Source organism: Rattus rattus, chromosome 1 (assembly GCF_011064425.1).
Source record: "Rattus rattus isolate New Zealand chromosome 1, Rrattus_CSIRO_v1, whole genome shotgun sequence".
NCBI classification, from domain to species: Eukaryota; Metazoa; Chordata; class Mammalia; order Rodentia; family Muridae; genus Rattus; species Rattus rattus.
In genome coordinates, this window is record NC_046154.1 from 154560950 (window position 1) to 154586009 (window position 25060).

The following is a 25060-nucleotide window of genomic DNA, read 5'->3' on the forward strand; positions in this document are numbered from 1 at the left end:
AGGGGGAGGGGTTTCCCGAGGAGTGGCTCTGGAGCGGACCGGAAGTGCTAGAACGTAGGGGCGCTCAAGGAGGAAGCGGAAGTGGTGGCGGCTTCCTAAGTTCTTGGAGCGAAGATAGGCAGCAGGGTTTTTCTACGGCATACTGACGCGGAGGTCGAACCAAACTCCGAGGTCCCAGGAGGAGGGCCAGGGAGCTCGGCGCAGGTCCGTAACGGGTGCGTAGGAGTTCGCGGGGTGAGAGGGCCAAGCCGAGAGTGCACCCCGTTAGCGCGCGCTTCGCCTACAAGATGAGCTCCAAGGCCAAGAAACGCGTGGTGCTGCCCACTCGCCCCGCGCCTCCCACGGTAGAGCAGATCCTGGAGGACGTGCGAGGGGCACCCGCCCAAGATCCTGTTTTTACTGCCCTGGCCCCAGAAGGTAGGAGAACATAAGAGTCCCGAGTCCCAGCCCGAGTGGGGAGCAAACCGATTGCAGCCAGACACCTAGGGACCTATCTTTTTTGTCCCTGTTCTTCTCTTCCCCTACAAAATGAGATCATCAAAAATAAAGCCGAAGTGCTGCCGAGCTTGGTGATTTAAGCCAACCCGGGGGTCTAGGGCAGGAGGATTGCTGTGAGTTCAGGACCATGTCTCAAGGGGGCGTGGCCAGTTGCTCCTACAAAGAAATGGGGGAATGGTCCGTGTAAGGGCCATTTGTGTGAATCCGGTCCTAGAATCCAGGAACCCAGACAGTCCTGGGTAGAACAGCAAGGCCAGGGTGGCTGGAGGGGACCTGTCCTCTCCGTGACCCCCAAACCCTGGGGTTTTTCAGGCCTGAAACTAATTTTCTAGTGTCTAGGTAGGTGTATGTTACCCTCAGATTCACCACATAGCCAAGGAAGACCTTGAATCACTGATGGATGGTCACACTGTTTTGTTCTCTTCAGACCCCCTAGAGCCACTCCCAAGGGCTGAGGACTCTGATATCCAGCAGGAGCAGATCTACCAACAGAGCCGGACCTACGTGGCTATGAACGAGAGGCTGCGGCAGGCGGGGGATGCACTGAGGCAGAAGTTCGATGGCCTTCGGCAAGCTGGTCAGAGACTGGAACAGGATATTAGTCAAGTGACTTCAGCCACCTCCTAGAGCCAAGGTTAAACCTGATGTCCTTGGCCCAGGCCTGGGCACCTGACAACCAGAAGCTCTGGGTCAACATTTGCTGCTCCAACCCTACCCTTGGGGGACCCAGTGGCCCACTCCCCGTGCTTGGTGCTTTGTCCCCTCTTCCATCCTTAATGGCCTCTCACCGGTGATGGGACTTGGGGACATGGCCACCTCGTTTTGGGGACACCAGCCTAGATTGCATCTAGGACTTGACTGCAGGTCAGGGCTCAGAGGCAGTCTGCCCCATCGTTACCAGTCTTCCACCAATGTGCTCTTCCTGCCCCATGTCACCTTGGACAGTGAAGATCTCCGTCCCCAACATCCACAGCAGGTCAGCCACTATTGGCTTGGTTGAGAGAGTAGTCTGGCTACCCCCTTCCTAGGGCTGGGGCTACTCAACTAAGGGGTTTTCATTCTGGGGAGTCTAGGAGTCCCAGAGGAGCCCCCCAAAGGCTGGAGTCCTGTGTGTGGTGGACGTTGACCCTTCTAGACTAGGGTTTGGTTTGTCTTCTTGCAGAAGACCCACCACTCTTGGAGTGGCTGGACTTTAGTTCTGAAGATGAAAGATGTTTGATGCCTGAACACAGATCTCCCTTAAGCTGGACTAGATCATTGGGGGCCCAAGTCCATGCCACCCCTTGGCCACTCGGGTGTTGGCACCGCACCGGCCTTCTTGGGTCCCAAGCTGGCTGGACCTGTTTTGTCAGAAATGGTTTTAGCTTGTGGGCCATGTCATTCCTGACCTTCCACATTCCTGGTGGTCACAGGGTCTGGCTTGCCCTGACTGGTGCAGCCTGGATTCCTGGTCCCCACTCCCACCATGACACCTCCACCACAAGTGACCAGTGGCTGATGGCCAAGTACAGCTCCGGTGACCCTCAATCAACCTTGGCTCCAGCATGTGGAGACCTGACACGTTGTCCAGTCAGCGGGGAGCTCGGGAGCCCTGAATCGCCTTCTGGGGTTGGACAACAGCTGCAGAAGAAGGAAGGTTCTGGAACAACCTCCCCACTCTGGAGCCCATGTTAAAGATGAAACTCCAGAGCAGCCAAGTGTCTCGCTTTATTAAAGATATGAACAAAGAATCAGAAGCCAGGCTGGGCGTCCTCCGGGGTCAGTATGTACAGAAGTGTACACTGTAGATCAGGGTGCAGAGTGTACACTGTAGATCAGGGTGCAGAGTGTACACTGTAGATCAGGGTGCAGAGTGTACACTGTAGATCAGGTTACAGAGTGTACACTGTAGATCAGGGTACAGAAGTGTACACTGTAGATCAGGGTGCAGAGTGTACACTGTACATCAGGGTGCAGAGTGTACACTGTACATCAGGGTGCAGAGTGTACACTGTAGATCAGGGTGCAGAGTGTACACTGTAGATCAGGGTACAGAAGTGTACACTGTAGATCAGGGTGCAGAGTGTACACTGTACATCAGGGTGCAGAGTGTACACTGTACATCAGGGTGCAGAGTGTACACTGTACATCAGGGTGCAGAGTGTACACTGTAGATCAGGGTGCAGAGTGTACACTGTAGATCAGGGTGCAGAAGTGTACACTGTAGATCAGGGTGCAGAAGTGTACACTGTAGATCAGGTTACAGAGTGTACACTGTACATCAGGGTACAGAAGTGTACACTGTACATCAGGGTGCAGAGTGTACACTGTACATCAGGGTGCAGAGTGTACACTGTACATCAGGGTGCAGAAGTGTACACTGTATATCAGGGTGCAGAGTGTACACTGTACATCAGGGTACAGAGTGTACACTGTACATCAGGGTGCAGAAGTGTACACTGTACATCAGGGTGCAGAGTGTACACTGTACATCGGGGTACAGAGTGTAACACTACAGAACAGGCGGAAACAGTACGGCAGCAGAGAACACACTGACCAGCTGTGAGCAAGGGAATGACATTGGCCATGGGACAGTGCGACAGACACACAGTGAGGTAAATGGTGGGCATGGTGCCCTGGTCAAGCACCCAGTGGTTAGTCTCCAGTAGACCACTGGTGTCCAGCTCAGGGAGCTAGCAGCCTGGCAGGTGGCAGATCTGCTCGGTCTCTAAGGACACTCCAGAGGCTGCTGCCCTTCAACAGCGCTTACCTACCCTGGGCTGGAAGTTCCACTGTGTCTTGTGTCCCCCACTGTGTGGGGTGGAGAAGGCAAACCTGGCTGCTGGGCCCAAGGCTGACAGGATAGGAGGAGGTGGCTGGGAGAAAGATGGCCCTTGCATGCTGGTGCTGCAGCCTAGACGTCTCTGCTGCTCCACCCTGAGTCCTCCCCACGGCCCACATGGGGAAACCAAGGCTCAGAGCAGCGCGCGTGCCACCTGAGCTCTCACAGTGCGTGGTACACAGGCTCAGTCTACAAAGATGAGGTTCACCGTCCGACCCCAGCTGCCAGTCTGTGCATTGTCTGTCCCCAGCACAGAGCCATCCTGGGGTGTGTCTTAGGTGTTCTAGAGAGGGTGTCCTAGAGCCACTTTGCTCTGTTCTGAAAAGGGCCTTCCTTGTCCCCTCCCTACCAGTCACCCAAAGGCCAGCGGCCCTGTCTGGCAGGCAAGATCCTGGCATTGAGCATTTAGTGTCTGGAGTTTCTGCTGTGACACTGTCCCCACAATTAGGGCCAGAGCCCCAGACAAGGAAACATCAGGCATCGCAAAGCACTGGACAGGTGTAATAGGTGTAGCCCACAAATGGTGTCCTCAAGTCAGCCTGCCCCTGGGAGGTGGCAAGCTTGGGTCTGTCAACTCCCTGCCTTAAAGGGGACCCTTGGGAAGGGCAGCAGAATTATCAGTTCCTCCCAAGGCCGCCTCCCACCCCCGGTTCTCAAAGCCACTTCCCTCATCTCAGAAGAAGGACTTGAGGCCAGCTCAAGGGACAGTCCGTTCTCTGGGGACAGCTCGTGCAGGTGTCCATGGCTCCCCTAACAAAGAGCAGCCTGGGGTCCCACAGGAGGTTGTTGGCTCTACAGGAAGACTCTGCCCTGGGTCCCTGTGGTTGGCACACAGACCCACCGCCCAGGTGCTCGAAGGCTCGGCTACCTCACATCCGCATCCTACTCTCCACCTGGGTCCCTGCCCTCCGTAGCAGCTCCAGGCTCCCCACACCGTCACCAAGTCCCCGTTTTGATTCCAGGCTGTGACTGAGTGAGGCCCGAGGAACTGTTCTGGTCCTGACGCCTTCATCATCTTAAGGCAGCCAGGGCTGGGAAGGACCAGGCTCCCGCAGATGGACCTGCCTTCCTCCCTCCAGGCCTGCCTGCCTGCCTGCCTGGGCCCTGGAGCCTAGCCAGGTGGCCTTGGGATTAGAGTCCCTCCTATCAGTAAAGGGACAGAGTATGGGCTGCTCCATAGCTCCTGCGTCAGGAGGGCTGTTCACCCTCAGCAGTCTCTCATGGCTATGACGAGTGCTGGGTGAGAGAGAAGCTTGTCTACTACCCCTCACCCAGTGCTCCTCAGCCGCCTTGTAGAAGGCAAACACCCCTGGCAGAGTCATCATTAACCAATTACCCCAGCACTAATTACAGGCTTCCACAGTGCAGGGCTGAGGCGGCCCCAGCTGCCAAGCAGAGGCTCCCCGCCCCATGCCCCAGCCTGTCCCCCCACCTCCAGCAGGAAAGCTCAGTCACCTGAGAAGCCATGTCCACTCTCCTGCTGGGTGCAGCTCACAGCCCCACATCTAGTGACTTTCAGAGACTGGCTGTCCACCCCTTCCCAGGCCGACCTCAGAAAATGGCGCTGCATGTGCCCTATGGCCAGTCTACAGCCGATTCCCTCGAGCCCCGGGCATAGAAGCAAGGGCTGGCCCTAAGGTGCAGAGATGCGAGCTGGATGGGGCCTCTAAGGGCACATATGTGCCTACTCAGAGCAGCTAGAGAGCAGGCCCACAGCGCAGCCAGCCTGGGCCACAGGGTGAGGAGAGAGTTCCAGAAGGCAGGCCTATAACCACTACTCCAGGAGGCTGGCTGGAGAGGTAACAGGGGCTTTCTCCACAGCTGAGTCACTGGTCATTGTAGCCGCTACCATAGGGCTGGGCACGTAGTTGAAGGGGGGAACCCGTGCAGCCCTACTGGGGGAGCCATGCCTGCTAGTGGGAAAGCCCCCCGTGACAACACTCAGACCCTCATGGGTGAAGGGCGCTGAGGCAGGAGGCTTGGCGAGTACTGGTCCATCCACATCGCTGCCCAGTGGAGCAACGGGGCCACTGATCGGGGCCTGTGGGGGATCCCTGCTCTCCAGGCTGGGCGACGTGCTGGAGTTGGTTTTAGAGGTGGCCACATCCTCTGTCTGTACCACTGCGTCGCTAGTCTTGCGGTGTGGAGTTCCAGCAGGACTGTCTTCGGGTGATGAGCCCCTGAGAGGCAGGGCAGTGGCGGGCAGTGTGCTGCGCAGGATGTGGGGGACATCTTCATCTTTGATACGACGCCAGGTCGTACCCGGCGCAGCCACCCTGGGCAGCGGCCTGGCCTCGCCATCACTTCCCCTGCGAGTGGCATTGGCCTGGGTGGTGGGCACAGAGACAGCGCTATCGGGCCTGCGGGACACACTAATATGTGGCAGGGAGGCGTACCTCTTGACTGTCTCGGGCCGCCCAGGGGTCGCCCGTACAGGCAGGCGTGAGGGGCTCTCGGAGCTGGTGCGTCTGGGCGCACGTGGGGCAAGACCTGGCTTGGCCTGCGGGACCCTCTGTGCTGCCAGGGGCTGCCGTGGAGACGCTCGCAGCTCATCACAACGAGAGGAGCAGAGAAAGACAGCGGGGAGTGCGGGCCGTCCGCGGCAGGGCGAAGCGGTCTGGGAGGTGGAGACCGTGGAGTCCGCAGAGGACAGCTCCGATCTACGGCGCCGGAGGAGACCTGGGGACTCCTTAATGAAGGTCAGCTGCCTTCTGAAGCCGGAGCGGTCTGAGGACTCACTGCCACTAGAGCGAGTTGAGGCCACACGTACCAGGCCCAGGCGGCTGCCACGTGCCCCAGGAGTTCCCTCAGCCCCAGCTCGGCCCCTGGAGCCAGGCTCTGGGGATGGCCTGGCCAGTGGAGGTGGCACTCGCCTGGCTGGCCTTTGCATGAATGGGATACGCACAGGTGACTTCTGGGTCTTGTGTTGCTTAGCCAGAAGAGCCCGGGCTGGTGACTTGGGCACTGGGGACCCCCCGGGTCCAGGCAGAGGCCCTCCTGTTGGAGTGGCCAGTGGGGACCGCCTAGGCAGGGACTGGGATGCCGGGGAGGTCTGTGAAGAGCTTGAAGACGGGGTCTTGGTGAGGCGGGCTGGAGGAGTAGCACTCCTGGGCGGGTGGCTCAAGGCTGCCAACTCAGAGATCTTGCCTGGTCGGTGCAGGCTCCGAGAACGTTGTTGCTCAGGGCTGGGGGTTTTGGTGGCAGTTTCTGGCTGAGTGGTACCAGATGTCCCCATCTTCTTAGGTGCGGAACAAGGTCCAGAAATACCTTTAGACTGAGCCCGGGAAGCAGGGCTGGCGGTGTAGATCACTGTCCTTCCCCGGAGCATGGCTGACTCCCCTGCCATCGTTTTCTGGGTACCCTTTGCCTTCTCAGGGCCACTAGGAAACCGGGGACTCCCACTGACCTTAGTGGAAGTTGTGCCCCGTTTCTCAGGACGCCAGGCACCCCCAGCCTCAGCCACTGGCTTTCGCCCTTTTCTGAGCTTGGAGGGCTGGAGGGTGGAGCCTGCTGACAGCCCAGACACCAAAGACAAGAGGGAGTCAGACTCAGAAGACGCTTCCAGACTGGCTTTGGCCGCTGCCTGATGCAGCCACGTGACAATGGAGTTTGCGCCCTCTTGGATAGCCTGCCACTCGACGCTGTCTAGGTCAGAGGCTGGATCAGAACCAGGAACCTCTTCACGGCATTTCTGTGGTAACTCAGTGGGCCTTATGTCTGACCTCACAGCTCTGGGCTTGCGACGCCGTGAGCTGGGTACCTGGGTCCGGCGCCTGGGCATAGCTAAGCTGATACACCTCTGCAGGAGCTCCTCTTCTGCTCTTGGGCTACCATCTTGTTTACTGCCCTGCTCCTCCACTCGAGGGTGGCGGGCTGGCTGTTCAGAGGCCTCAGGCTCGCTGAGGGAACTAGCCGAGGAAGTCAGGGAATAGCAGGGTGGGGTCTCATCTACTATCAGTCTCGGCTGCGCCCTCACAGGGAGTGTGGCAGGCTGTGTCGCCCTGGTTGGGGTCTCTTTCCTGCCTGCGGGTTTCTCACGTTTAAGAGCCCGAGGGATGGCGGATGCCCGCCGAGTTGGCGGTGCTGTGGCTGGTGGCTCCTCATCAGAGTCATAGAAGCAGTACACAGCTTCCTCTGTGGGTGTCGTGAGGCATAGCGACTGCAGGGCACCGTCTCCACGGGTCCGGGTCTGGCATGAGCCATCCCTGTTGGACCGAGCACTCTGGGGCCGGCTGAGGGGTAGTTCCAATCCTGCCCGGTTCCTATTAGCCCCCCGTGTGTGCTCGGTGCTCTTACCAGCACCTGCTCCTGCTGCCTTGGGCCGGTGCCCACGGGTCTGCCTGGCAGGAGCAGCTCGGCCTGTAGGTTTCTGCCTGTCCCCAGGCCCGGCCGGCTTATCCCTGGAGGGTCCCTGTAAGGTCTCGTCACTGAGAGAGGCTGCACTGGAAAAGTTGACAGGCGTGCCCTCTGCAGAGTCTGTGCCCGAGTCATCACCCCGAGCCGGGGCGGGCACTAACATGTACACGGGGACCGGCAGTGCACGGCGGCCAGGCACCAAGGCCGAGGCCACCTTGCGGAGCCGGGCCGGCATGGCTGCCCCCAGACATTCACGCAGCGCCTCTAGTTCTTTATCAGCCGCTGACCGAGCTCTAGAGCCAGCTGGTGCTGGGCCATCCAGGCGGCTGGCAGCCTCGTCCCTCCGACGGTGGCCCCCACCACCACCCACCGCACGTTCTGGACAGGCTGGTGGCCTCAGCCGCAGTTCCACGTCCTGCTGGACATACAGCTCATGCAGGGCCAGTGCGCTGAGGCTGGAAGCACAAGAGAAATTCTCGTCCGGCTTCTCCACCGTGAAGCGTACGCTGCCCGCGTCCAGCTCCGAGGGCGGCTGGCATCTTTCCCGACAGTCTGCGATGTCCAGGAAGCGCTTCACGTAACTTTCCCACTGCAGGCTGAACTGGCTGGCCTCGGGCTGCCCGGGAGGTGCCGGTGGAGTCCTGCTGCGGCTGGGTGGCATTGTCTGCCCGGGGCTGTCTGGCAGCTCACTGGGACTCACTGTACCACTGCCCAGCCCACTGCAGGGGTCGCTCGGGATGGAGCTGGCGATGGAGCGGCTCTCGAAGCTGCCCAGGGAGCTCACAGAGCTACAGCGGCTCAGGACCAAGGGTGTCTCCTGGACGCAGTTCTCAGATGAACTGGATGGTGTAGCATCCTCCACCCCAAGACCTCGACTGCGCCCCCGCTGTGGGGCCGGAATGGACACCGGAAGAGAGGTGGACCCGGATGCTCTCCACGCCCTGTCTAGCTCGGCCTCGCCAGGACCAGCCTCCTCAAGCTCTTCCAGGGATGAATCGCTGTCATCAAGGTTCTCCACCTGGCTGGGGACTGCATGGCCCGTGGAAGACAGAGAAGACAGGGAGCTGCACCTGGAGAGGGACATCGGCCCATCCTGTGCCACCAGCTTCTGCAGGACCTTGCTAGCCACCGGCAGTGGGGAGGCCACCAGCTTCTCGGGGACTTTACTCAAACTATCTGCAGGTATCCACGCCTGTTTCCGAGCTCCCGGGGAGGTTCCAGGCCCAACCAGGGGTCTGACACCTGCCCCAGGGGCCCCATCAAGCAGTGGCACGTGCTGATAGGTTGGGGATAACTTAATGGTGCGCACTCGGGCATCAGTGGCTGCTGTGTCCCGGGCAGGAAGCTCAGCCCGGCTGGGAAGGTCTAGGTCCAGTCGGCTGGGCCGAGTCTGTCCGCACACTGGGCCATCGCGGTGCTCGGTCAACACGGCCAGTGGGCAAGGCGTCATGTGTTCCCGGGTACAGTAGCCATCGCTGGTGCTACCACTGTTCAGGCTGTCGTTGGAGAGGCTGGTGTGGGCCGCCTTGAGCCTCAGCAGAGGGTGCGCCCGGCTGCCAGCCTCACGCCGCCCACCCTCTGTGCCCCGGCATGGAGAGCAGGACTGCGCACGGCCCTCCCTTGGCGCCTCCTGCCCGGGGTCCCCCGAGCTGAGACTAAAGCTGTCGTCTGATGAGGTGTGCAGGGCAGAGATGTCCTCCACCAGTCGGTCGATGCGAGCCACAGCCAACGCTAGCTTAGCCTTGGCTTTAGCAGCCACAGCTGCCTCCCCACCAGACTCCTTCTCAGCTTCTAGGCCACCCTGGCGGGCAGGTGGGGTGCGGGCCAGTGCCTGGCCCTGAAGGAAGGGACCACCAAGGAACATAGACATCACTGCTGGGCTGGCGGGCTCAGCTGTGGTGGCCGCAGCAGCCAGGGATGGTGCATCATCATCATCAAAGCAGCCAGAATCAGAGGCATAGTCCTGCACCAGCCCGTCCAGGTGGCGGAGGGGTGGCAGGGGCTTCTTTGAAGTGGTCTCTGCCTCAGGCAGACCCTGCTTCTCCAAGTGACCGAGCGCATGCACCAGGTGCCGAGTGTCCAGCTCGGCCTCCAGGGCCCTCTGCTTGCGGACGTACAGACTGGGCACGCAGGTGCCTGGGGAGACTGCCATGGCTGCGGCCTGATACTTGGCTGGTCGGTGGGCCAGCAGGTTCCGCAGAGCGGCAGCGCTACCCATGGCGATCATCTTGTGTTTGGAGTGGACGAGGTTTCGTAGCATGCCCACAGCCCCCAGGTCCCACAACAATTCCTGGTCGCGGGGGCTGCGGGCAGACAGGTTCCAAAGGGTGCCGCAGGCATTGCTCACGATAGTCAAGCTGTGCGACGTGAGGTGCTGCAGCAGTGTCTGTAGGCAGTTGTGGTCACGGAGCACCTGCCTGAGGGAACCCAGAGTAAAGGAAGGTGAGCTTGGATATCCCAGCCCTGCGGTGCCCACCATCCACACCACACTGCCATCCACGCTACAAAAGAGCTCCTCCGTCAAGGTCTTCAGCCCAGCGGTGCTTGCTTGGCTCAACCGCTCCTCTAGCCTAGCTCAGCCACGCCCACCCCTGGCCGTTCATACCCCCAGCTCCGTTATACCCACCTCTACCTTGCTGAACTCTTAGTCCAGTAAATCAGGTTCACCCCTGCCTGTGGTGACCCTGCTCAGCCAATCACAATTCTGCCTTGCTATGCCGCAGGCTTGCTCCGCCCTGCCCCGACCATACCCTCCAGTCAGGTGCGTGTTCAACCACGCCTACCTCCACTTGGCCGCAGGCTAGCTGAGCTTCCCCAGCTAGCTAGCAAGGTTTGGCCACGCCCCTGCTTGCCCCGCCCACTACCCCCCCAGACTAGAACCAGCAGACACCGCAGATAAGCATGTCCACCTTTAGGTTTGAATTTGAGAAAAAAACGAAGTAGCTAGAGCATAAGCTTCCCCAGCCCGCACTGCACGACTCCTCGCAGCTGTTTGGGTTTCGTTTTGTTTTGAGAAAGGCTCTAAGGAAGGCGAGGCTAACTTTAAACTCCATAGTCAGATGAAGGTGGCCTTCCTGTACTTCCATATCTAGGTTATGTATTTAGCTTGTTTGGTTTTAAGACATCTCGTTTTTTTGTTTTTCGAGACAGGGTCTCTCTGTATAGCCCTCGCTGTCCTGGAACTTACTCTGGCCTCGAACTCAGCGATCCTCCTGCCTCTGTATCCTGAGTGCAGGGTTAAAGGTGTGTGCTGTGTACCACCAGTGCCTGGCTATTCATTTGTTTGTAAGACTTAATTTAAAAATTCTAGGGGTTGGGGATTTAACTCAGAGGTAGAGCGCTTGCCTAGCAAGTGCAAGGCCCTGGGTTCGGTCCCCAGCTCCGAAAAAAAGAAAAGAAAAAAAAATTCTTATCATTTTATTTCACGTGTATGGGTGTCTGTGCACCATGTGTGAAGTGCCCACCAACGCCATAAGGGGGCAGCAGAGCCCCTGGAACTGGTTACCTGTGCCGAGCCGCCCACCCTGAGGGCTGGGAACTAAACCCAGGTTCTCGCTTAGTAAAAATAGTACATGTGTACAGTTATTGAGAAGCACCCCATACCTCACCCCCACCCCTTTTCTTTCCTTTTTTTTTTCTGAGAAAAGATCTCATATACAGTCCTGACTGGCCTGAAACTTATTGATAAAAGCCAGGCTGGCCTTAGACTCCCTCTGAGGAGCCTGCCCTGCCAGGTCTGCCTTATTGTGAACATTATTTAATAACGTGGTTTGTGTTATTTGTGTGTGTGTGCTGCATGTGTGCCTGGTGTCCACAGATGTAAGAAAAGAGCACAGGATTCCTAGGAACTGGAGTTAAGGGTGGTTGCGTGTCACCATGTAGTGCTGGCAACCAAACAAACCCAGGTCCTCTGCCAGAGCAGCCGCTGCTGCCCCACCATCTCCCAGTCCCGACCTCTGCACTTGGACGGATCACGATGGAAGCTGACCTGTAGTCCTCCCGCGTGGCAATGAGGCTTGACACGTTGCGCAGGATCCCACCACCACTCTCGATGACTGCTAGGGAGTTCCCTTGGCAACGGTATGTTAGGGTGCTCACCAGGAAACCCAGCGCGCCATCCACCTGGCAGATAGCTGCCTTGTTCTCTGTGCTGTGTGCCGACAGGTTCCACAGAGCACTGAGCACGCTCTTTAGGGTGGACTCCTGGGGTGGGAGGGAAGGATGGTCAGCATGAGGCGTGTAGCCACTCTGGGCCCCTCCACTACTACGGCCAAGAGATTTTCCACAGAATCAACAGCCCAGCCTGGTGGTGAAGGCCTGTCATTCTGCACTCAGGAGCCCGAGGCAGGAGGATTACAAATTCTAGACCAAGCCTGGAATATCTGTAATATGAATAATATGCAAAAATGCTGTTACAGTAGCTCTATAGTGGAGCCCCGCCTAGACTCCCAGTGAGGGGGCTGGGGGCGTGGTCAGGATGTAACCCCGCCTAGACTCCCAGAGAAGGGCTGGGGGCGTGGCTCAGCAGTGAGGTTGCTGTCTGATACGCGAATGTCAGTACTTTCATCCTGGCAATGTGGTGTGTAGGGCTGGAAGTTTCAGAGCTGTAGGCTGGGAACCCTAGGCTCACTCCCTAGGCTCACTCGTCCAGTTCCTTTGGTTTCCCGAGAGACAGGGTCCCCGACGCCTGCCCGGGGGTGACTCCCCATTCTGAGCCTCTGGGTGGCGCCCTCTCTCCTCCCCAGTCCCAGGCTGCCCATTCTCACCTTGGAGGCCCGCAGCACACATTCCATCAAAGCGGTCATGCTGCCAACCTCCCTCAGCACCTTCTTGCTGTTGATGTCCGCCCTCCACGACAGGTTACGCAGAATACTGGAAACAACCTGGCCAGGGAGTAAGGGGTGGCCTCAGTGGACCCAGAGCCCAGGTTCCAAAGGGGTCATTTCCTCCCACCCACTGTGACCCTGGAAGACGGCCAATAACCAAACGTGGTGTATTACTCTTTGAGGGGATCAGGTGGAGACCTGTGGTAGTTGTCCCAACCCAGGAGAAGCAGACCAAGCCCGCCGCTAACCCCGCCCTGTGTACCTGATGCAGCTCCTCGCTCTCAGAGGCCAGCTGGGCCACAATGGCTTCCATGCAGCCTCGGCGGGCACACAGAGTGGCCTGTTGGGATTGACATCGAATAGTTGAGCTCACAGCAGTAAGGGCAGGGGACTCCCCAGCCCTTTCTCTCACTTCACCCAGCTAAGGAAAGTGAGCCTCAGACAGATGGACACATCTGGACTCTGCCAGCCCAGAGGTCACAATTCTCCAGACCTTGAGGGTCAGGGAGGCAGTGTGGATGTGAGCTCCCGCCCTCTCTGGGCCACATCACCTGCCTGCTCTACCCATCTGACTACTGGGAATGACTGTCCCTACCTCTCAGGAGCATATCCAGTCTGAGGTTAGGTGCCGCATGCCTCAAGATGGTACCTGACCCTTGCCCACCCTCCTCCCACCCCGGGAACCTTGTTGGCAACGTCTCCGAAGGTGAGGTTGGTGAGGGTCATGCCAGCGTAGCGGCGCAGGGCGAGGTTGAGTGGATCCTGGGTCATCTTGTGCATCTCATAATCCACCTGCAGTAGCTCGGCCACAGCCTGCAGCCCCCCTATAGGTGTGGTATGAAGAGCTGGGTGTCATGGAAGGGCTGAGGCTGGCCAGAGGGGCCAGTGTCCCCATTCCACACACGTCTACCTTCCCAGTTCTTTTATAGCCCCCCCCCACGCACTGGCCAGCCCACCCTCTGTGTCATGGCACCTAGAGCGTCGTCAAGAGCTGTGGCTAAGGCCCAGGAGAGGGACACTCACCTAGCTCATTCATAGCCCGACGGTATTCCTCGTCAAATGACAGCTTCATCACTGCACAGGCGGCCTGGCAGATCTGAGGCTCGATAGGGACGGGAGCTGTGGGCAGGCGTGAGGTTAGATTCCCAATCCTGAACTGATACCGAAGTTCTCCTTTGCCTCTCTCTCCCCTTGCGATATCTACTGCTTCAAAATCTGTGGCGAGTCACACACTCCCTGACTAACGCCTCGCGGCAGCAGAGTGCTGCTGCTCACATGTGCTGGTGGACTGGCCTGTGACCTTATAGGCCCTAGGCTATAAGGCAGGTTCAAGACCAGTCTGGATAACTTAGTGAGACCAGACTGAAAAAGAAGAGGAAAAGGGACTGGTGGCCTGCATCAACAATACATCCCTGCCTAGACTCCTCCAGTGAGGAGCAGGGGGTGTGGTCAGGGTGGACCCCCTGCCTAGAATTCCCCAATGACGGTCTGGGGGCGTGGTCATGGGGTAAAGCCCCGGTCTAGAATCCTCCAGGGAGGTTTTGAGAGCATGGTCCAGGGGTAGAGAGATTCTTCTTCATTCCTTTGCCACACTGTCTTAAGATCCCTTGGGTTCAGCTAGAAGCAGTAAGAAGGTGTAAGGCTTGGTTGGTTCCCTGCCCCAAGCCAATCCAGGCCCTGTGGATGTGGCATACTCACTGTCTCCTGTACCACTCTCTGTCCCGCTGTCCCGCGCCTGAAGCCAGTCCCAGCAGGTCTCGCAGTAGGCTCGGATCTGCTCCAGCACGTGCAGCACACGCATCTCCTTGCGTGCCAGGCCCTGATCCGGCTGGGAGAAGACGATGTTGTGCAGGGCCGCGTTGGCACGCATGCGTGCATCTTTGGCACCGGGCGCTCCGGGGGTTCCTGTGCGCCCCACAGACCCAGCCTCAGTGCCATGAAGGATCTGGAGCAGCAGTGGCAGACATCCTGAGCGGCGCATGGCTACGCAGCTCTCTGGCGAGCTGGACATGGCGAGCAGCGTGCGCGCAGTATCTTCCTGGTCGCGCGTTGCCAACATAGATAGAAGCCAGAACACGACCTCCACCTGCAGGGGAACACGCGATGTCTGCAGGCTCACAATGGGAGCTGTCTGTGCTCCATCACCTTTTTTTTTTTTTTTAAAGGTTTATTTATTTTATGAGTACACTGTCGCTGTCTTCAGACACAACAGAAGAGGGCATCAGATCCCATTACAGATGGTTGTGAGCCACCATGTGGTTGCTGGGAATTGAACTCAGGACCTCTGGAAGAGCAGTCAGTGCTCTTAACCGCTGAGCCATCTCTCCAGCCCGCTTCATCACCTTTTGTTGGCAATTCTCCTTCAGAAGGTGGCTTGTGGACCGGTAAGATGGCTAAGTAGGTAAAGGCTCTTGCTACCGAATCTGACAACCTGAGTTGTATTCCCAGGGTTCAAATAATGGAAGGAGAGAAAAGACACTTGCAAGTTGCCCTCTGACCTCCATACTGACACCAAAGCAAGACCCCGCCCCGCAGGACGCCCACACTAAGTAGGCCGCTTTAATCCCAGCACTCGGAGGCAGAGGCAGGTGGATCTCTTGAGTTTGAAACCAGTCTGGTGTACAGGGAAAGTCCCAGGCCAGCCAGGGCTATATAGTGAAACTCTGTCTCAGAAAAACAAAGACCTCTCACCTCACAGGGAGCCTCAGTCCAGAGTGGCTTTTTAGCAACCCGGATTGCTTGAGGACTCCCAGTCCACGCCACTGGCGCTCCATCGTCAGATTTTCCCTTCTTACCTTGCTGTTGCCAGGCTGAGGGGTGACATCCTCAGGGTGTGTGGGAACTTCTGCCTCCTGCTCCTCCACTGCCACAGGCTTCACCGCCAGCAGCGCCTGCAGGAAGAGCATAGGCTGGGCGGTACAGGCTGCACCGCGCACAGGCTGCAGACCCCCTCCAGGGCCCAGAATAGGGGAATACCACTGAGTTGACAGGCATCTGCCACTACCCCTTTCCGCCCTAGCTCTGCTTGGCTTGGTACCTGGGGCTCCGTCTGCTGCACCCGGTCCTGGGCTTCCAACAGCTCCTTGTCAATCTGCTCCAGGCGTGAAGCCCGGATCTAAAGAACAGAGAACCCGAAGTAAGCTTGTTCATTTTGGTGACCTGGTCCCTGACTGGCCCCGCCTCTTTCTAGCCTTGACTCCTCCCATCTCTGACTCCACCTTCTAATTCTCCTCCTTGCCCCGGACTCCTCCCATTTAGCTGGTCCTCCACTCCCTGAAGTCCGGGTGTGCCCGCCCCGAACCTGAGCCCGCTGCACCATCTCGTCTGAGGTACCGAAGCGCTCCTCCATCAGCGAGCGGATGTGCTGGGCTTCGAACTCCAGCTGCTGCCGAATTAGATCCATCTGCATCGAAAACTGCTGGGAGCGGGGCACGGGCTATGGTGAGTTGCGTTTTGACCTGGACCCCTTACCACCGCCACACTCCTGCACTTTCCTTAGGTGCGCCCCGGGAGCTCACCGTGTCCACGTGTGGCAGCTCATCCAAGCGCTTAGAGAGGCCCTGGAGCTGAGAGTAATACCACAGCTTCTCCTTCTCCTCTTTCTCTATCTCGCTCAGCAGGAAGCATCTGGAGGAGAGGGTACACACGAGACCTTATAGGTGGCATTCTCAGGGATTCCCCCCACCCCGACCCCGCTCCCAGCTCTGAGGTGGACACTGGAAGGAACTGAGTGGGTGAAGAAAAGCTGACAGTGGGTGAAGAAAAAAAACAAACAAAAGAAAACAACAACAACAACAACAACAACAACAACAACAAAAATCCCTTGGGAGGCGGAGGCCCGAGGATAGCAGAGTTTGGGGCCAGCCCTGACTACAAAGTGTAGCCCCGTCCGCGTCCCTAACAAGGGTTCAGCGAGATGGCTCAGCAGATACAGAAACTCATAGCCAAGTCTGACGACCCAAGCTCCATCTTCAGAACCCACATGATGGAAAGGAAGGAAGGAACTTGTGCAGGTCGCCCTGTCACCTACAGGCTCACTGGAGCGGAGCACATACAAATATAATTGTTAATAAATGTAACCGGAAGAGGACAGAAGCCCAAAGCTATGGGACTGGGCACCTGCCATCTTGGCATTTTGGGAAGGTCAGGATCTTGACCAGCCTTGGCAAAGTCGAGGGCTACTTGACAGCCTTGACTTAAAAAACAAACAAAAAAGATAAAATAGCCTGGTGGTGGTGGCACACACCTTTAATCCCATCACTCGGGAGGCTGAGGCAGGGGGATCTCTGAGTTCTCGGCCAGCTTGGTCTACAGAACAGCCAGAGCTACACAGAGAAATCCTATCTTGGAAAATAAACAAATAACCAGATAAAAAGGAAAGAGCTGGCCATCTTAGGAAAGGCCTGAGAAGTGCTCCAACACTTGCTTATCTCCAATGTACACACCAGGTGTCAGGCTGAGAAGTTAACCCTGTCACTCCAGCACTGAGGAGGCTGAGGCAGGAGACTGACCAGCCTGGACCAGACGCTGAGACCCCTTTCTTTACATTTTTTTTTTTTTTTAAACAGGCTGGCAAGTTAGGGAAGCAGACAAAGTTCAGCAAACTGTGAATCCTGAGTTTGACCCCAGGATCTCCTAGTGTTCTCTGACTTCCACACACGTGCTATGGTGTCCCCAAAGAAATAAATGTAGTCGGGGAGCCAGAAAGGAAAAGAAATATCAATCAACAAAACTCTATTTCCATTTAACAGAGGAGAAGTCTTAAAAGTTCCTCCGCGGAGCAGACTTCAACTGTGTGTCGTGACCTTGTGCAACCCAGAGGGGTTGAGCCGGGTTGCCCCCTCCGCCGCTGCCCCCTCCACTGGCCCTGGGCCCAGAATTTTTGGGCTTCTGTCCTTCCGTCAACAAAGGCCTCCTTGAGGATCTCTGGCGTTAGGCCTGTTTCTGAGCCCTGACTTTGGATGCGGCTCTGTCCCTAGAGACGCCTGTATGTCTCGGACCCGGGGATGCGGGTGGGGGCTCTTCTCCCAGGAGACTTTCCCCTTGCCAAGAATGTCCTCATATCCTCTGTCCACCAGTTGGGGTCAGCCAGACATGGACAGAGTGGAGAGGAGCTTGAAAGAGCCGGAGGTGGGTGTGGCTAGTTGGGGGCGGGGCCACTGCCAGCGACCCAATCCGAGGGCAGAGGTTCCTGGGGGCGGGTCCTTTCCCACGCCCTCTCACCTCTCCTGGTCTAGTTCTTCCAACAGGCGGATGGTGGCCCGGCTCAGCTCTCCGAAGCTGTCCTTGGACGGTGCAGGGCCATGCACTGGGCTTCCCTCTGGAGTCTGGGCGGCAGGCTCAGGGCCCAGGGCCGGGGCATGGAACTTCAGGTTATAGAGGCTACTGATGTCAGTCTGAAGAGCTGGAGGGAAGGAGGCACGGGTGAAGTCAGCAACCTGCTCCTGCTGTATCCCTGCCGGCCATGGCCATTCTGGAAGTCACTCACCTTTCAGTTGCTCTAACACTTCTGTCTGCCCGGAGGATACCAGCACTCTCGCCTCCTGCTCCAGCTTGCCCTGAAGGTGTTTCAGGACCTCCTGCGGATGTGGTAGGGAGTAAGGTTGTGAGCATCAGGACTGCCTGCCCCCGGACGTCTGTCACCCTGGCAGTCCACATGCCTTGGGGACCCCTCTCTTAGCCCGCCCAATACATCAGCGCTTTCGAGTCTGTCTGTCCGACCCATGCCCTCCATGCCGGTTCTCACCTTCATGCCAGAAGTCTCTGTCTCCAGCTTGGAGAGATGGCTAGAGTTATCCCTCAGCTCCTGCCTTAAGTGAGTGTTCTCCGCCTTCAAGGCCTCCACCTGGCGCACCAGCTGCTCGTACGAGGCCACGGAGCTGGCCATTTTCAACTCCTGCAGTGCCTGGGGCCAAGGGGGTCACAAGAGTGAGTGCTGGTCACTGGCGCCCCTTCAGAAAATCCTGGACTGGAACCCACCCCTGCCACCCATCGTGGCTGTGCCCTCAAGACAGGATTGGCTGTCTGGTGTGAACCAGTCACCTGGGAGCCAGCATTTGCGACAGACATAGAAACAGGAGGAACTGAAGCTGGGAGGCCGCAGACGGCTGTTTGAGGCATACAAGGTTAACTGATGGGTGGACAGACAGAAAGACTCTAAGACACCTGTACTGACGACAGCCAGAGGGACATATAGACATCTGTCACCCTGGCAGTCTAAGTCAGAGCCACCTGGAGGCCACCAGGTTCACAGACTGATACAGGAGAAGCTGACTACAGACAGACAGACAGACAGTCAGAACTGCTCAGGCTGGCAGACACACTGGGAAGGAGGGGTCACTAGCTGGCCCAGAACACCGTGAAGGCCAAGGAGCTCTGGCTAAGAGAGCTATGGGCAGGAGTCAGGGAGGGTGGTGGAGAAGATCCGAACTCACCACAATCATCCCAGGAGTTTGTGACCTGGGCCGGGACCCCCTGTGGTCCCACACCCCTCCATTCATGCAAGGGTCCCCGGTAGCTCTGCTCATGGCTCCAGTCCAGATACCGTACCGCCCCCAGCTCTGTCACAGTCCCGTTCTTTGTGCTTCTGCCTGTCTTTCCTCTCTTTTGTGCAGCCTCCTCCCTCTGTCCGGCTGGCCAGTGCCTTCTCCCTCAGCCTGGCTGTCAGTCCACAGCTAGCCTGAAGCCCCCACGCCCGATCCCCCTTCCGTCTTTGTTCCCTTCCATCTATGGGAGCCCCCTCCCTCCACCTTTGTCTGAGGTCCACCAATAGCGTCTCGTCCTATCCGCTGCTCCCTCCTCCTTGGGAGCTTCCTCCTTGCCAGCCTTGAGGAGGCTTCATCAACCCAAACCAACCACACCCCCCCCACCCTGCTTAGGTGACACCTGCTCCTTTGCCCTCCCCCTCCAACACACATAATCTAATGCTCGTTTTTTTCTCTTTCTCTAGAAAGCCCTGCCCACCCTGATGTCACCCAGGACAGTGACTGTCTAGGGTCTCAGTCCCTCATCATTCCGTCCCCCGGAGGCCCTGCTGTGAGTCTAGCCATGCTTTCTGTTTTCTTCCTACAACCGCTGTTCCCAGAAAAGAGACTGAGGTGGTGGTGGTGGGAGCAGAGGAGGGGAGAGAAGACAGATGTAATCAGAACCCAGACCCTGAGATGCTTAGAAGTCCAAGCGTTAGCCAGGCATGGTGGCTGACCTGTCATTCCAGCACTCAGGAGGTGATAGGTAGGAAGATCAAGAATTCAGGACTAGCTTAGACTACATATTGGCTAGCCTGGGCTACATATGGCTCTATCTCAAAAGACCGACAATTAAAACAAACAAAACAGACCTGTCCTCTCTCTGTGCCTTGGTGTATCCATCTGAAGGGTGTGGAAAATCCACCCCTGGCCCATCCGAGGGCTGACAGGAGGTTCCGAGGAGACCCGCTCATTCCATCCAAGCCAAATTTGGAGCTAGAATAGAGTCTCAAATCTAATCTAACCCCTGGTTGGAGCTGGCCACCCTTGCCATGCCTAGCCAGGAGAAACAGGCTTGGCAGGTAGGGGACATCTATCCCCTCATGCAGACCTGTGCGACGTTCCCAGCCACACTTGATGCTCTTCCTCAATGTAGCTTGTTCCGACTACCAGCATTCGAATCTGCTCCACAGACACCCCTCCAGGCCTCTGCACCCCTCACCAGGCCACTCCCCCAGCCTCTTCTAGCCTGCTAGATACTGAAGTCACACTCCCCTCCAGAGGAAGCCATGAGGATTTCATCCTTGTGCTATGGTTCCCAGTGCCCTCGGGATAAATCCTGACCCCACTGGCACACCTGGATTCGCTGGGGACAGAGATGTACGTGTCCTCAGGTTTGCACACCAGGCCACCTTTGACTGCTGTAGCCTCACACCCTAATCTTCCTGCAGAAGCGCCCCCTCCGCCCAGAGCCTGCCTCCAGCCCCAAACCTCTGTCAAGAAGCCACCTCGGCCTCGGCAGATGACAGCAGATGACAGACAGGGAAACAGCCATGACGGGACATCAGTCTACTGAGAGCGATTCAGAGTGGGGAGGCACAACACCCAGAGGGCTCATCGCCGATTTCCTGTCGTCCCATCCCCTTTACAGAGCGGAAAAGAAACAGAGCAGGGCACACAGCAATTCCCCAGGGGCGCACAGCATCCTGCCTCTCCCAAGGATCTGGTGTGGGAACCGTGTGTGTGTGTGTGTGTGTGTGTGTGTGTGTGTGTGTGTGTGTGTGTGTGTGTGTGTCCAGCCGGACTCAGCTGCCCGCCTGCCTCGTCCAGATTCAGTTTCCCTCAGCTCCTAGTCTACCTTCGAGTCCGTACTGACAGGGCGCGGCAGGTCGCGCCCCTGCCCTCCTCCCGGGGTAAGACGCACGGCTTACTTGCGCCTGGGATTGCTGTAAAAGCCCAGGGCCGTCTCCCTCTTGGCTAGGCCTACAAGCCAGACCTGGGGTGTCTAGGTCTCCGGGGGTCTCGGCAGCACAGGCGGAGGGGGTTGTTCCAGAGGGACAAAGCCCGATCCCGGCCTGGCCAGGCGGCGCTGCCGCTCCGGCGCTGGGCGAGACCACTGCAAGCGAGCAGGGGAGGATGCGGGATGCAGGGGCCTGGGCCAATGGCGGCGCGGGAAGACGAGCTGGTGCTATGGCGACAGCCAATAGCAACCCGGGGCAGGGACCCGTGCTGACCGTGGGGCATCGGGCCTCGTCTTGGGCTCAGGGGCTGATGGGGGGAGGGGGCAGTGAGATTGGCAAACCCCTTACCAAGGGGGAAAGGGAGCGCCAAGAGGACCAAGACCCCATGCAAAACATCAAGTTGATAAATATTACACCAAAGTCTTGGGGGGAGGGGACCACCCAATCCACCTGCCAGGTGTGGAAGTTTCGAGCAGGAGGCGCTGGGGACAAGCAAAGCCAAGAGTGCCCTGAGGTCCCGAGTAACCTGGGACTTGGAAGGTTGGGAGATGGGCAGGCACTCTGGGGGAGAGATTGGCATCCCTCCCCATCTTTCTCCAACCCTCTGGCAGAGTATCAATCACTACCAGGGCCTGCCATTTTCATGTGACAGTTCCTCTGTCTCTCTGTCCCTGTTTCTATCTCCCCTCCAGTCTCTCTCCAGCTCCAGCTCCCTGATGCCCAAAGGGTCCTTGAAGGTGCTTAACCTGCAGAGCCTGTGGCTGGAGCCGATGGCTCAGTGGTTAGCAGTACACGTTCCTCTCCACGGGACACAAGTTCGGATCCCAACAGCCAAGTCTGGAGGCTCACACCTGCCTGGAACTCCGGTTCCAGGGGATCCCACACCTCTACTGATTGCCTGCACCTGCTCATGGGAGCTCACATGCACATGCACATGCACACACACGCACACATACACAGAAGGGGGGGGAGGAGAGAGCGAGCAGTAAGTGCTTAGGGCAGCAGGGGATTGAAGGCTTGCAGCCAAGAAGGCTCATCTTAGACCCGCAGTTGCAGTACCAGAAGCGCCCAGCTGACTGAACAGTGGCATCCAGAGTTGGACACAGCTGTCCCTGCGGCCCCAGGGAGGAGGTAGCAAAAGGGGCTCTTGCTGATGGAGACGGGCAAGGCTGTTCTCCATGTCTGTCATCCCAGCACTGAGGCTGAGGCAGGAGAATTGCATGGAATTTAGGATCAGCCTGTGTCCAACATAAAAGGGGGAAGTAGAGGTGCCATGGCCCATTGGTAGTCAGCTTGGGGGGCAGGAGGGGAAGGTGCCTGCCACGGAAGAATGAGGGAGGGCTTGATCCAAGGTGGGTGCCTGGCACAGCATTGGAGGAGCGGGTCATGAGGTTTAGCCAGGGCAAGCCATTGAGCCTTGGAAAGCTACAAGGATCCCCTAACAGCGCAGGATTGAGCAGGGCTGGAGGTGGGGTGTGGTCACTGGGGGGCACAGAGCTCAGAGCCTTTTGGCTTCAGCTCTGCCTCCTCCTCCCTTGGGAATACCTGTCTCTGGCCTCAGTGTCCAGCTTGGGTGGGAGTCCTTAGTCTAGTCTGTTCCCTCCCGGACACCACCACTTGTCTGGTCCTCACAGGCAAGGGCTGGTGGGAGGAAGGGAAGACTGGCCGCTCCCATACAGACAAACTGAGACTCTGGCTAGGACACACACAGCTTCAATTCACACCGCAGCAACGCCATTCAGATTTCTGGGGAGGCCAGGACAGGCTTCTCTCCTGACTTCTCTCCAAGGAAAGCTAAGGGACCTACACGCAAGATGCCCTTAGTCCCAAGCCTTTAGAACATTCCTCACTCCTGTCCCCCTCCTTGCTCATGAGGCACAGGCACTCCCAGTCACCAAGTACCTGAGGCCTGACCTTCAAGTGACACAGGAGACTATCCCTGCTGACCCGAGACCATGTCTCCCAGCTCCAGGGCACTCCAGGCTTCTCAGTGGGCACTGTGCACCTTGGGACCTCTGTCCATGACACTGCAGAGGTCGCTGGGCCTCTCTGATGACTGCAGGTGTCCTCTTGGCGTCCCGCCAGCCACCCTCCCCTAAGTGGGCTTCACTGAGTGCGGAGTGGGCACAAAGGGGGCTGCACGACCACATGCTGGTATCATTTGGCATGGCTGTGAGCTGGGTGACAGGGCACAGCCCTAATGGGTTGGAGTTAGCAGCCGCTGGACCAGAGTAATGGCCCTCAGTTCCCCAGAGGGGAGCAGGCTGACTGCACAGTCTGTCCCTCCCGGAAACCCCAGCACACAAGCTTTTCTTTGGCTCAATCATGTGACCTTGACTGCTTAGCTGTGCCCCAGCCTCAGTTTCCCTTTACATGTCGGAACTGCAATACTGCAGGACTCAGAACAGAACCTTTGAAATGTCATAGTCAGTGGACGACGAGCGGGGGAGGCCCTAGCTCAGCGTCCATAGGGAAACTGAGGCCTAGCAAATGTAGGGCGTGGTCGAGGCCTGCATCCTGCCCTGGCTGGAGCCTGAGGTGGATGTGCACCAGCTGCAGCCCTCTGTTCTTCCGAGACCTGCAGGTCTCCCCAGAAGAGAAAAGGGAGAGGAGAGGGTCTCCTGCAGAGGGATGCTCCCACAAGGGAGGCCTGCGCCTGCGCAGGACGGGGGAGGGGTCGCTGCAGTACAAGGGAGGGGAACCCAGCCCTATGCACATGCTCAGGAGGTTTCCTTGGCAACTGTCTCCAGAGCAACTATGAAAGACCCCCGACCCATCAAGTTGGTTACTTCTAGCATGAGCGTCCTCTACTGTCCTCGCGTCGCCATTCCCACAGTCAGGACCTCACCTGACTCTCCCCACACCCTCATCTCCGACCAGGACTCCCTGCATCCTACCTGGTTCCCAAAGAAGGTTGAGTGCAGCAGGCTTAGGAGTCCCAAGAGCCCCATGGAGCTGCGGCCGCCCGGACAGCGCGCGCCCCGCCCTCCACCGCAGGGATGGAAGGGGCGGGAGTATTGCGCCTGCGCGCACAGACAGGGGTGGGAGGGGGTGTCACTCCACTGATGGGGGATGACCCAAGACTCTGAAGATGGAAGTTTAAGACAGGACCCCCTTTGAGTAGAACGACAAAGGGTGTCTCTGATGGACTTGGGGCACCCTAAGGGTTGGAACCGGTCCAAGGAGCTAGCATTGGAGAACATGGGTTTGTGGGAGCTAGAAGCGCCACCCTGTGGCTAGGACACCGTGTGTCCGCGTGTGGATGTCAGTCACCTGGGAGCCCGGATACCCGCTAAGATTCACAAGTCATTCAAGAAAAATGTTCTGGGTGCCAGCCTTAGAGCTGGGCACAGGGCATGAGCGGCCACTGGACGTGGACTCTGTCGTATGAACATTATTGAAATACATACTGTGTGCTCAACCCTGTATAATGGACAAACAGTTCTAGAACCCTGGTCTTTGGCTACTTAGCAATAAGCAAAAAGTTAAGTCGGTCATGTGGGGTGGTTGCACATCTTTAATCCCGGCACACAGACTGTCATTTGTTCTAGGTGCTGGGGACGTGATCTAGGCGGATGGGTTAACACCGAGCTACCACAGGAGGAAGTGTGTGTAGTAGGCGACCCCCAGTGACTGAGGAGCAGACCTGGTTGAGGGGTTGGTCCCCATCTAGTCCGCCTCTGCCTAGAACTGAACCGGGAGGGGCGCTGTTGCCTTGTGCAGTGGGAAGTGGGTGGGCAGCCCACCGGGTAATCTCCCACGAGGTGATGACCAGGAATCCACCAGTTATTTGATGGATGTCACTGGCTTTGACCGCCCCTCCCAACACCTTCTAGGAGCCCCTGGAACAAGTTTATCTTTTCCTCCTTGTGTCACCTGCCTAGGGCTGTGGGTGGACTGATGACAGTGACACCAGGGGCAGGAAGACAGAGCACAGCACCCACATGGTGACCTATGGTTCAGGTAATCTCCTGGCCTTGGTGGACAAAGTCACTTACATATATGCACACCCACATAGTTAGGTCTTCAACCAGGAGCCCATGGTGGACAGCTAGGCTGGAGGCCTGCTTCGAGGCAGGATGACTGGAAGGTTCCAGCAACCCTCCCTGACATGCATCCCCAGAAATGCAAGGT

The 25060-nt window shown here is 57.8% G+C and overlaps 2 protein-coding genes across 9 annotated transcripts; one reads left to right on the forward strand and one right to left on the reverse strand.

Moving 5' to 3' along the window:
* Positions 1-65: 65 nt before the first annotated feature.
* On the forward strand, positions 66-2234 carry C1H19orf25 (chromosome 1 C19orf25 homolog). The gene is made up of 2 exons (XM_032908032.1): positions 66-417; positions 926-2234. The coding sequence occupies exons 1-2, from the start codon at positions 288-290 to the stop codon at positions 1123-1125; spliced, it is 330 nt and encodes a 109-aa protein (XP_032763923.1). The 5' UTR covers positions 66-287; the 3' UTR covers positions 1126-2234.
* On the reverse strand, positions 2188-23916 carry Apc2 (APC regulator of WNT signaling pathway 2). Of its 8 annotated transcripts, none has more exons than XM_032907989.1 (15): positions 23824-23916; positions 18248-18406; positions 17990-18080; positions 17725-17905; positions 16020-16128; positions 15803-15916; positions 15539-15616; positions 15297-15392; positions 14200-14587; positions 13525-13620; positions 13186-13325; positions 12764-12841; positions 12442-12558; positions 11664-11878; positions 2188-10092 (listed from the first exon to the last, which is right to left on the reverse strand). In XM_032907989.1, the coding sequence occupies exons 1-15, from the start codon at positions 23875-23877 to the stop codon at positions 5094-5096; spliced, it is 6915 nt and encodes a 2304-aa protein (XP_032763880.1). In that variant the 5' UTR covers positions 23878-23916; the 3' UTR covers positions 2188-5093. The 8 variants fall into 8 exon arrangements, with proteins under 8 accessions (XP_032763880.1, XP_032763871.1, XP_032763888.1 ...); XM_032907980.1 differs by having other exon boundaries at positions 15803-15919; XM_032907997.1 differs by lacking the exon at positions 23824-23916 and adding an exon at positions 20897-21099 and having other exon boundaries at positions 15803-15919.
* Between the last annotated feature and the right edge of the window lie 1144 nt (positions 23917-25060).